The following is a 12161-nucleotide window of genomic DNA, read 5'->3' on the forward strand; positions in this document are numbered from 1 at the left end:
CCCAGCAAAGCCTCTCCTCTCTCACTCTGGTCTATACCCTGGTATGGCCCCTTCACATCCTCAAGTTTAAGGGGCTCTGATGAGCCAATCTAGCGGTTTAGCCATCCATCACCAGATTCGGCTGGACCACATCAGGCCTTACTGTCCTGCCAAAACTGCCCACTACTCCAGGAAACATCCTAGAAAGAAAAGATAACCACAATTTTTTTTTTCTCCTCTACCAACTGTCTCCTTAAACATTGTAGTTGTTGTTAAGCTAACTTAAGGGTTGGCAGGAGATCCCAGACCCATGTCATGTTCCTCTTGTGGGATGTGGGAATTCAGGGATCCTTCCTGTGTCCCTGGTTCCTTCACCTGCGGGAAGTGTGTCCAGCTGCAGCTACTGTTTGACCGCTTGATGGCTCTGGAGCTGCGGATGGACTCACTTTGGGGCATCCGCGATGCTGGGGAAGTCGTGGATAGCACGTACAGTGAGTTGGTCACACCACAGATAAAAATTACTGAGGGAGATAGTGAATGGGTGACCAACAGACAGAGGAAGAGTAGGAAGGCAGTGCAGGGGTCCCCTGCGGTCATCTCCCTCCAAAACAGGTATACCGTTTTGGATACTGTTGTGGGAGATGGCTCACCAGGGGAAGGTGACAGCGGCCAGGTTCATGGCACCGTGGCTGGCTCTGCTGCACAGGAGGGCAGGAAAAAGAGTGGCAGAGCTATAGTGATAGGGGTCTCGATTGTAAGGGGAATAGACAGGCGTTTCTGCGGATGCAACCAAGACTCCAGGATGGTATGTTGCCTCCCTGGTGCAAGGGTCAGGGATGTCTCGGAGCGGCTGGAGGGGGAGGGTGAACAGCCAGTTGTCGTGGTGCATATAGGTACCAACGATATAGGTTAAAAAACGGGATGAGGACCTACAAGCTGAATTTAGGGAGTTAGGAGTTAAACTAAAGAGCAGGACCTCAAAGGTAGTAATCTCAGGATTGCTACCAGTGCCACGGGCTAGTCAGAGTAGGAATGACAGGATAGCTAGGATGAATACGTGGCTTGAGAGATGGTGCAAGAGGGAGGGATTCAAATTCCTGGGCCATTGGAACCGGTTCTGGGGGAGGTGGGACCAGTACAAATTGGACGGTCTGCATCTGGGCAGGACTGGAACCAATGTCCTAGGGGGAGTGTTTGCTAGTGCTGTTGGGGAGGGTTTAAACGAATGTGGCAGGGGGATGGGAACCGATGCAAGAAGTCAGTGGGAAGTAAAGTGGTGACAGAAACAAAAGGCAGTAAGGGAGAGTGTACAAAACATGACCGGACAGATGGTCTGAGAAAGCAGGGCAAAGAGCAAGGGAAGTCTAGATTAAACTGCATTTATTTCAATGCAAGAAGTCTGATGGGCAAGGCAGATGAACTCAGGGCATGGATGGGTACATGGGACTGGGATGTTATAGCTATTACTGAAACATGGCTAAGGGAGGGGCAGGACTGGCAGCTCAATGTTCCAGGGTACAGATGCTATAGGAAAGATAGAGCAGGAGGTAAGAGAGGAGGGGGAGTTGCGTTCTTGATTAGGGAGAACATCACGGCAGTAGTGAGAGGGGATATATCCGAGGGTTCACCCACTGAGTCTATATGGGTAGAACTGAAAAATAAGAAGGGAGAGATCACTTTGATAGGATTGTACTACAAACCCCCAAATAGTCAACGGGAAATTGAGGAGCAAATATGTAAGGAGATTACAGACAGCTGCAAGAAAAATAGGGTGGTAATAGTAGGGGACTTTAACTTTCCCAACATTGACTGGGACAGCCATAGCATTAGGGGCTTGGATGGAGAGAAATTTGTTGAGTGTATTCAGGAGGAATTTCTCATTCAGTATGTGGATGGCCTGACTAGAGAGGGGGCAAAACTGGACCTCCTCTTGGGAAATAAGGAAGGGCAGGTAACAGAAGTGTTAGTGAGGGATCACTTTGGGACCAGTGATCATAATTCCATTAGTTTTAAGATAGCTATGGAGAAGGATAGGTCTGGCCCAAAAGTTAAAATTCTAAATTGGGGAAAGGCCAATTTTGATGGTATTGGACAGGAACTTTCAGAAGTTGATTGGGAGAGTCTGTTGGCAGGCAAAGTCTGGTAAGTGGGAGGCTTTCAAAAGTGTGCTAACCAGGGTTCAGGGTAAGCACATTCCTTATAAAGTGAAGGGCAAGGCTGGTAGAAGTAGGGAATCTTGGATGACTCGGGAGATTGAGGGCCTAGTCAAAAAGAAGAAGGAGGCATTATGACATGCATAGACAGCTGGGATCAAGTGGATTCCTTGAAGAGTATAGAGATTGCCGGAGTATAGTTAAGAGAGAAATCAGGAGGGCAAAAAGGGGACATGAGATTGCTTTGGCAGATAAGGCAAAGGTGAATCCAAAGAGCTTCTACAAATACATAAAGGGCCAAAGAGTAACTAGGGAGAGAGTAGGGCCTCTTAAGGATCAACAAGGTCATCTATGTGCGGAACCACAAGAGATGGGTGAGATCCTAAATGAATATTTCACATCAGTATTTCCGGTTGAGAAAGGCATTTATGTTAGGGAACTTGGGGAAATAAATAGTGATGTCTTGAGGAGTGTACATATTACAGAGAGGGAGGTGCTGGAAGTCTTAACGCGCATCAAGGTAGATAAATCTCCGGGACCTGATGAAATGTATCCCAGGACGTTATGGGAGGTTAGGGAGGAAATTGCAGGTCCCCTAGCAGAGATATTTGAATCATCGACAGCTGCAGGTGAGGTGCCTGAAGATTGCAGGGTAGCAAATGTTGTGCCTTTGTTTAAGAAGGGCGGCAGGGAAAAGCCTGGGAACTACAGACCGGTGAGCCTGACATAAGTTGTTCGAGGGTATTCTGAGAGACAGGATCTATGGGCATTTGGAGAGGCAGGGACTGATTAGGAACAGTCAGCATGGTTTTGAGAGGAAAATCATGTCTCACGAATTTGATTGAGTTTTTTGAAGGGGTAACCAAGAAGATAGATGAGGGCTGTGCAGTAAACGTGGTCTACATGGACTTCAGCAAAGCCTTTGACAAGGTACCGCATGGTAGGTTGTTACATAAGGTTAAATCTCACGGGATCCAAGGTGAGGTAGCCAATTGGATACAAAATTGGCTTGACGACAGAAGACAGAGGGTGGTTGTAGAGGGTTGTTTTTCAAACTGGAGGCCTGTGACCAGCGGTGTGCCTCAGGGATCGGTGCTGGGTCCGCTGTTATTTGTTATTTATATTAATGATTTGGGTGAGAATTTAGGAGGCATGGTTAGTAAGTTTGCAGATGACACCAAGATTGGTGGCATTGTGGACAGTGAAGAAGGTTATCTAGGATTGCAACGGGATCTTGATAAATTGGGCCAGTGGGCCGATGAATGGCAGATGGAGTTTAATTTAGATAAATGTGAGGTGATGCATTTTGGTAGATCGAATCGGGCCAGGACCTACTCCGTTAATGGTAGGGCGTTGGGGAGAGTTATAGAACAAAGAGATCTAGGAGTACAGGTTCATAGCTCCTTGAAAGTGGAGTCACAGGTGGATAGGGTGGTGAAGAAGGCATTCAGCATGCTTGGTTTCATTGGTCAGAACATTGAATGCAGGAGTTGGGATGTCTTGTTGAAGTTGTACAAGACATTAGTAAGGCCACACTTGGAATACTGTGTACAGTTCTGGTCACCCTATTATAGAAAGGATATTATTAAACTAGAAAGAGTGCAGAAAAGATTTACTAGGATGCTGCCGGGACTTGATGGTTTGACTTACAGGGAGAGGTTGGATAGACTGAGACTTTTTTCCCTGGAGAGTAGGAGGTTTCGGGGTGATCTTATAGAAGTCTATAAAATAATGAGGGGCATAGATAAGGTAGATAGTCAAAATCTTTTCCCAAAGGTAGGGGAGTCTATAACGAGGGGGCATAGATTTAAGGTGAGAGGGGAGAGATACAAAAGGGTCCAGAGGGGCAATTTTTTCACTCAAAGGGTGGTGAGTGTCTGGAACGAGCTGCCAGAGGCAGTAGTAGAGGCGGGTACAATTTTGTCTTTTGAAATGCATTTGGACAGTTACATGGGTAAGATGGGTATAGAGGGATATGAGCCAAGTGCAGGCAATTGGGACTAGCTTAGTGGTATAAACTGGGCGACATGGACATGTTGGGCCGAAGGGCCTGTTTCCATGTTGTAAACTTCTATGATTCTATAATATCAAACCCCAGTCTCCTGCCCCCTCCAATCTCCCCTTCAACAAGTGCGAGGATCTCATGGACTTCTTTGTCACCATGATTGAGACCAACTGTTCAGCTATATGCCTCCTCCCCTGCCCATCCTACCTCGTCCTTCAGGCCCAGGCTATCCACTTGCATATTACTACATTTATTGATATTTATTTACATCTGCCTAATGTGGCCCTGCTTTCCCCATTGCATCTGGATATGCCAGTAATCTCTCTTATCTGGAGTCCTACGGTCACATCCACATCGTAGCCTTAATCCTCCCTTCTCTTAAGTTTCAAGCTCCTTTGCTCCCCTGAACCCATTTCTACTAAACTCCTGATCATCCAACTTCCTTTCCTGTTCCCCATGCAAACTGATTTGTAAATAGTTTTCCTTTTTCGGGTACTGTTCACCTCCCCTTCAAAACTGCTGTCATCACCTGATAACCTGCACCCAAAACAATCATGTGCTGCCAATAAACATCTTCTGGAAGAGTCCACCTGAGGGCTGGATGATAGAAACCTCAATGCCAAAATTTGTATTGGAAGTTATATTTTTCAAAGTTTTTAATTGATAAAAGCATAACTTAAGATTTATATGGGTAAATTTTATGAGATGGTGCTTGAGGGGCCTTGCCTTGTAAAATGTGCCATTATAATATTACTTAAAGGAAGGGACTTTAATCTTTTATGCACTCCAAGGTTGATTCCTTTCAGTTGTAGTGTATGGGAGTGAGCCTTACAAATACATAGGAAATCAAAATAAGTACTTCCTACTGATACTAATGTAACAAATGGTGAATACAAATTTAAAAAAACCCTTATTACTTTCAAGCTACTTATTGGCATTAATTTAAAATAATAACTTTGTATTCTGTATATTTCAGGCACTCCGTCTTAACAACGTTGCACTGGCAAAAACAACCACAGGTCAGATCGTAAACCTGCTATCCAATGATGTAAACAAGTTTGATCAGGTAATAAGTACTGTATGTGATTGTGGGGGCTGGTCACATTAAGTAAAATTCATAATCCTATTTGTGCAACCAACCTTCCTGGTTTAAAAAGAACATTACAATTTGAACAAAAAGTGCTTTAAGAATGCCATAATGAAAGTTTTGTATACGAAATAGGAGCAGGAGTAGGCCATACGGCCCCTCGAGCCTGCTTTGCCATTCAACAAGATCATGGCTGATCTTTGGCCTCAACTCCACTTTCCTGCCTGATCCCTATATCCCTTGATTTCCCTCGAGTCCAAAAATCTATCTATCTCAGCCTTGAATATGCTCAAGGACTCAGCATCCATAGCCCTCTGAGGTAAAGCATTCCAAATATTCTCAACTCTGAGTGAAGAAATCCCTCCTCATCTCAGTCCTAAATGGCTGACCCCTTATCCTGAGACTATGCCCCATAGTTCTAGACTCACCAGCCAGGGGAAACAACCTCTCAGCATCTACCCTGTCAAGCCCCTTATAAAGGAAGATGATTCAAATTAATAATGAATAAAGTAAACAGATGATCCATTAACTGTGTTCCGCAACATTGAGAGTCAGGCAGCTTGTAAAACATCAAGTCGTGGTTGAGTTGGAACTTTTCCAATTGAATATTGGGAACACTGAGCCCCACCAAAAACTCTATACCTGGTGTCCTGCTTTGACTGAGTACTTTTTCAAAACTCCATATCCTACAGCTTCAAAATTCCATATCCTATCAGTCAGTAAAAATGCTCATTTCTCATCCCACTGTCCTGAAACAGCTTTCCATGCTTTTGTTACCTCCTGACTTGACTTCTCCATTGCATCTTTTACTGCTCTCCCAAATTACATTCTACAAAACATTGCCCAGGTATGTCCTGTCCACAAAAAGCAGGCCAAATCCAATCCGGCCAAATACCAGCCAATCAGTCTACCCTCAATCATCAGCAAAGCGATGCAAGGTGTCATTGACCGTGTTATCAAGCGGCACTTACCAATAATCTGTTTACCGATGCTCAGTTTGGGCTCCGCCAGGACCACTCAGCTCCAGACCTCATTACAGTCTTGGTTCAAACATGGACAAAAAAGCTGAATTCCAGGGGTGAAGTGAGAGTGACTGCTCTTGATATCAAGGCAGCATATGACCGAGGGTGGCATCAAGTAGCCCTGGTAAAATTGAAGTCAACAGGAATCGAGGGACAACTCTCCAGTGGCTGGAGTCATACTTAGCATAAAGGAAGGTGGTAGTGGTTGTTGGAGGCCCGTCATCTCAGCCCCAGAACATTGCTGCAGGAGTTCCTCAGGGCAGTGTCCTTGGCCCAACCATCTTCAGCTGCTTCAGTAATGACCTTCCCTTCATCATAAGATCAGAAACGAGGATGTTCGCTGATGATTGCACAGTGTTCAGTTCTATTCGCAACCTGTCAGATAATGAAGCAGTCCACGCCCGTGTGCAGCAAGACCTGGACAATATCCAGGCTTGGGCTCATAAGTGGGAAGTAATATTTGTGCCAGACAAGTGCCAGGCAATGACCATCTCCAACAAGAGAGAGTTTAACCACCTCCCCTTGACATTCAATGGCATTACCATCGCCAAATCCCCCACCATCAACATCCTGGGGGTCACCATTGACCAGAAACTTAATTGGACCAGCCATATAAATACTGTGGCTACGAGAGCAGGTCAGAGGCTGGGTATTCTGCAGTGAGCGACTCACCTCCTGATTCCCCAAAGCCTTTCCACCATCTCCAAGGCACAAGTCAGGAGTTTGATGGAATACTCTCCACTTTCCTGGATGATTGCAGCTCCAACAACACTCAAGAAGCTTGACACCATCCAGGACAAAGCAGCTCGCTTGATTGGCACCTCATCCACCACCCTAAACGTTCACTCCCTTCACCACCGGCGCACTGTGGCTGCAGTGTGTACCATCCACAGGATGCACTGCAGCAACTCGCCATCCCGACTTGGAAATATATTGCCGTTCCTTCATCGTCGCTGGGTCAAAATCCTGGATCTCCGTACCTAACAGCAATGTGGGAGTTCCTTCACCATACGGACTGCAGCGGTTCAATGCGGCTCACCACCACCTTCTCAAGGGCAATTAGGGATGGGCATTAAATGCTGGCCTCGCCAGATACTCCCACATCCCATGAACAAATAAAATAAAACCTAAAACTTGTTCTAGCTTCACTGCATGCAAGTGACACTTGCTTATCACCCGCATACTCGCTGAACTCCATTAGCTTTATGTCCCTGATGTACTGAACTCGAGATCCTAATCCTTTTTTACAAATTACTCTGTCGCCTCCTTCACCACTGGCCCCCACCCCCCACCTCTGTATCCTCCTCCAGCTATATGTTCCGGTCATGCCCTTTGGCCCACTGTAACTGATCACTTGTGCCTTCCTCTCTCCACCAATGGTGGCAAAACCTTCAGGTGTATGGGCCCTACTCTCTGGAACACGCCCCCTAACCCCTCTGCCTTGCTACTTTTCTTCCCACTTTTAAAACCTTCTTCCACGCCTATCTTTTCAATCCTGGTTTGAATTATTTCTCCTAATTGTTCCACTACCACTTATTGTTATTTTGTCCTCTGCAAAGCACCTAGGTACATTCACCAATTTAAAGGCAATAGAAGGAGTGACTTGAGGGTGTCACGTTACATAGAATTACACTGGCTTATTTCTGTGCTATAAGTTCTTTCAGCCCAACAGGTCTATGCCAGTGTTTATTCTCCATACGAGCCTCCTCTCACCTTACTTCCTCTCACCCAATCAACTTATCCTTCTATTCCTCGTGCACGTATCTAGCTTCCCTTTAAATGCATCTATGCTATTCGCCTCAACCATTCCATGTGGTAATGAGTTCCACATTCTTGCCACTCTAAGTAAAGAAGTTTCTCCTGAATTCGTTATAGTTCATTTACACTTAATGTGGGTTATAATTGGAGAGCCAGAGGGGAGTGCACTGAGTGCCACACAGAGCAGGAGCAGCTGATGATGGTACATGAGGAGGAAGATGTTACTGGCCGGAGGGTCAAAATGTGTTGTCTCCTGACTGAAGTTGCATCGATGCAAATTGTTGTTTAGCCTTAACTGACATTAATTTTTATACTATATATTTTCAAACACTACGAAGCCAGTTTTTCTGCTCCCATTTGGGCACAGGACGGACGCAGCATGCCTGATGCGCACAGTATGCCCAACAAAAACAGAAAATGCTGGAAATACTCAGCAGATCAGGCAGCATCTGTGGAGAGAGAAACAGAATTAACGTTTCAGGTTGATGACCTTTCGTCAGAACTGAAACAAGTGAAGATTTAACAGTTTTTAGGCAAGTACAGAGCCAAGGAAAGGTAGCGGGGAAGGGAGGAAAGAACAAAAGGAAAGGTCTGTGATAGGATGGAGGGCAGGAGTGATTAAATAACAAAAGGGGGTGGTAATGTTCAAATTTGGTGTGCCAGGACTTTTCCACAGTACTGCCCTGCCCCCAGGAAGGCCTAACACCTGGAAGTAGGACAGGAGAGTCAGCTGTTGCTGCTGGCCTGAGAGGCTCCAGCCAATCCCTGGCCTCACGTCCCTGAAAGTAGGGGACTTAGCTGCAAGGTTGCTGCCTGCTCCTCTCCAATCAGGATGTGGAGATGCCGGTGATGGACTGAGGTTGACCCATTATATTAAAAACAGATAACATTTGTTCGCTGGTGGGGTAACGTGTAGCGTTCATGTCACGCTACACGTTACCCCACCAGCGAACAAATGTTATCTGTTTTTAATATAATGGGTCATTTGCTGGCTTTCTCTGCCTTCCGGATGTTTCTGCCTCTCTCTTTTTTTTCCTGTTTGTTTTTTTGTTGAATGTGTATTCGGGGGTTCTGCAGGTGACACCTCTCTGTCTGAACACGGTGATTGCCTTGGCAACGGGCAGTTGCAGGGGCATTCTGTAAACACCATGTATTGTTCTATATGTATAAATGCGTAGGCTTCGAGGAGCTCCTGAACATTTACCTGAGGAAGGAGGAAGCCTCTGAAAGCTTGTGAATTTAAAATAAAATTGCTGGACTATAACTTGGTGTTGTAAAATTGTTTACAACTCTCCAATCAGAGAGGAGCTGGGGGCAAGACCTTAAGGCCTACTTCTTCTCAGTGCCCCGTCAGTAAAACCATAGGAAAATGAAGTGGGAGGGGTGGGGGTGCTCCCTTCCAACAACCTCATTTACATGGCAATGTGCGTATTGCGGTTATAGGTGCTGTGCCTCTCTTGGGAAGCATTGGAAGTCCAGACCTGAAAAAGTGTCAAAGACCCCATGTTACGTTTTCCACCCTTAATTGTGGTCAATAGCACCTGGGTAACAAATTATCCCTGGTGCTAGAGACAGAAAAATCATTCTCTAAAAGAATGCATCAAGGTGAGTATTTTAAATGTGGATTTTTTTTTTCCTAAACGTAGGCTATTTTCAGGGAAAATTTTAACACCATAGCTTGAACCTATGGCCTGAAATGACTGATATAACATATGGGCGCTTAACACGTTTGTCTAAAGTTCACCTGTTATTTTCAGTGTGCGAAGTACTTCTGTGCTAATATACCACAGTGCAATTTCAGTGCCTATGTTTTTAGCCTACCAAATCGTGTGTCTTTGTATTATAATATTTAGAGTGTGCGTGAAAGAAATTTCCTCTTACATTATAGACATTTTGGAAAAAATACTTTTTTAATGCTGCTTGTATTTTACCACAACTTCCAGGCAACCATATTCCTGCATTTTCTATGGGTTGGGCCGTTGCAAGCAATTGCAGTCGTAGCACTGCTCTGGCAAGAAATAGGACCATCTTGCCTGGCTGGAATGGCTGTACTTCTTATTCTGATGCCCATACAAACCGTCTTTGGAAAGTGGTTTTCAGTACTGAGGTATGATCATTTTACAGTGGCCTATTTTGAAGAGATTACTGATCATATTTTAAAAATGCTCTAATCAAGTCTGATTTTGTTTGGAGATTATTTTCACACTTGAGCAAATGATTTCCCTATGGTTCTTCCATTTGCATCGCAGACTTCAACTTCAAATAACATTTTTTTGTATTCATTCTCTGGTTGTGGGCATCGCTGGCAAGGCCAGCATTTATTGCTTCTCTTTTGTTGTTCTTGAGAAAGCTTTGATGGGCCGCCTTCTTGAACTGCTGCAGTTCATGTAGCGAAGGTGCACATACAATGCTATTAGGTAGTGAGTTCCAGGATTTCAACCCAGCAACCTTGAAGGAATGGTGATGTATTTCTAAGTCGGGAAAGTGTGTAAATTGGAGGGGAACTTGGAGGTGATGGTGTTCCTCTGCACCTGCTGCCCTTTTCCTTCTAGATGGTGGAGGTTGTGGGTTTGGGAGGTGTTGATGAAGAAGCCTTAGCGTTTTGTTGCTATGCATCCTGTAGATAGTACACACTGCAGTCACAGTACGCCGGTGGTGGAGGCAATGGATGTTTAAGGTGATGCTGATCAAGCAGACTACTTTGTCCTGGCTGGTATCGAGCTTCTTGAGTGTTATTGCAGCTGCACCCAACTAAACATGTGGAAAGTATTTCATCACAATCCTGACTCATGCATTGTAGGTGGTGTAGGGGAGTCAGGAGGTGAGCCACTCGCCACCGAATGCCCAGCCTCTGACCAACTCTAGTAGCCACAGCATTTATGTGGCTGGTCCAGTTCACTTTCTGATCAATGGTGACCCTCAGAATGTTGTTGGTGGGGGACTCGGTGATAGCAATGTCCTTGAATGACAATACAATGCTCTCTCTCCGTAGTATCATAGTAGGTACAGCGCAGGAGGAGGCCATTCGTCCCATCGTGCCAGTGCCAGCTCTTTGAAAGAGCTATCCATTTAGTCCCAGTCCCTTGCTCTTTCCCCATAGCCCTGTAAATATTTTCTCTTCAAGTATTTATCCAATTGCCTTTTGAAAATTAGTATTGAATCTGCTTCCACCACCCTTTCAGGCGGCCCATTCCAAATCATTACACCACGCTGTGTAAAAAAAAATTGCTCCTCTGGCTTTTTTGACGATCAGCTTAAATTTGTGTCCTCTGGTTACCGACCCTTCTGCCACTAGAAACATAGAATAGCATCATAGGTTACAGCACGGAAGGAGACCATTCGGCCCATCGAGTCCATGCTGGCTCTATGCAAGAGCAACCAAGCTAGTCCCACCCCCCCCCCCCCCACCCTATCCCTATAGCCCTGCAATTTTTTTTCTTTCAAGTACTTAATCAGTTCCCTTTTGAAAGCCACAATTTAATCTGCCTCCTCCACCACCCCCCCTCCCCCCCGCCGCCAGCAGTGAATTCCAGATCATAACTACTCGCTGCATAAAAGAGTTTTTCCTCATGTCACCTCTGGTTCTTTTGCCAATCAACTTAAATCTAAGTCCTCTGGTTTTTGACCCTTCCACCAATGGGAACAGTTTCTCTCTATTCTGTCTGGACCCTTCATAATTTCAAATGTCTCGATCAAATCTCCTCTCCACCTTCTCTGTTCCAAGGAGAACAACCTCAGCTTCTCCAGTCTATCCACAAAACTAAAGTCCCTCATCCCTGGAATCATTCTAGTAAATCTTTTCTGCACCCTCTCTAAGGCCGTCACATCTTTCCTAAAGTGCGGTGCCCGGAACTGGATACTATACTTCAGCTGAGGTCTAAACAGTGTTTTATAAAGGTTTAGCACAACTTCCTTGCTTTTGTACTCTAAGCCTCTATTAATAAAAATTAATGGCACAAATAGAGATAAATGGGTTTGATCTAATAGCCATTACAGAGACATGGTTGTAAGGTGACCAAGGTTGGGAACTAAATATTCCAGAGTACATGACGCTTCGAAATGACAGGCAGAATGGAAAAGGAGGCGGGTATCCTTGATAATAAAGGGTGACATAAGGATAGCAGTGAGAAAGGATCTTGGCTCGAAAGATCAGGAAG

At 45.2% G+C, this 12161-nt stretch overlaps 1 protein-coding gene across 3 annotated transcripts in view; it reads left to right on the forward strand.

The window, feature by feature from the left end:
- Window positions 1–12161, forward strand: part of abcc4 (ATP binding cassette subfamily C member 4 (PEL blood group)) — a 376726-nt gene that overhangs the window by 63703 nt on the left and 300862 nt on the right. For all 3 annotated transcript variants that reach the window (XM_067986483.1, XM_067986484.1, XM_067986485.1), the window contains 2 exons: window positions 5114–5203; window positions 9948–10111. In XM_067986483.1, coding sequence (XP_067842584.1) covers window positions 5114–5203; window positions 9948–10111 — 254 coding nt within the window. The remainder of the gene's footprint in view (window positions 1–5113; window positions 5204–9947; window positions 10112–12161) is intronic.

Source organism: Heptranchias perlo, chromosome 6 (assembly GCF_035084215.1).
Source record: "Heptranchias perlo isolate sHepPer1 chromosome 6, sHepPer1.hap1, whole genome shotgun sequence".
Taxonomy (NCBI): Eukaryota; Metazoa; Chordata; class Chondrichthyes; order Hexanchiformes; family Hexanchidae; genus Heptranchias; species Heptranchias perlo.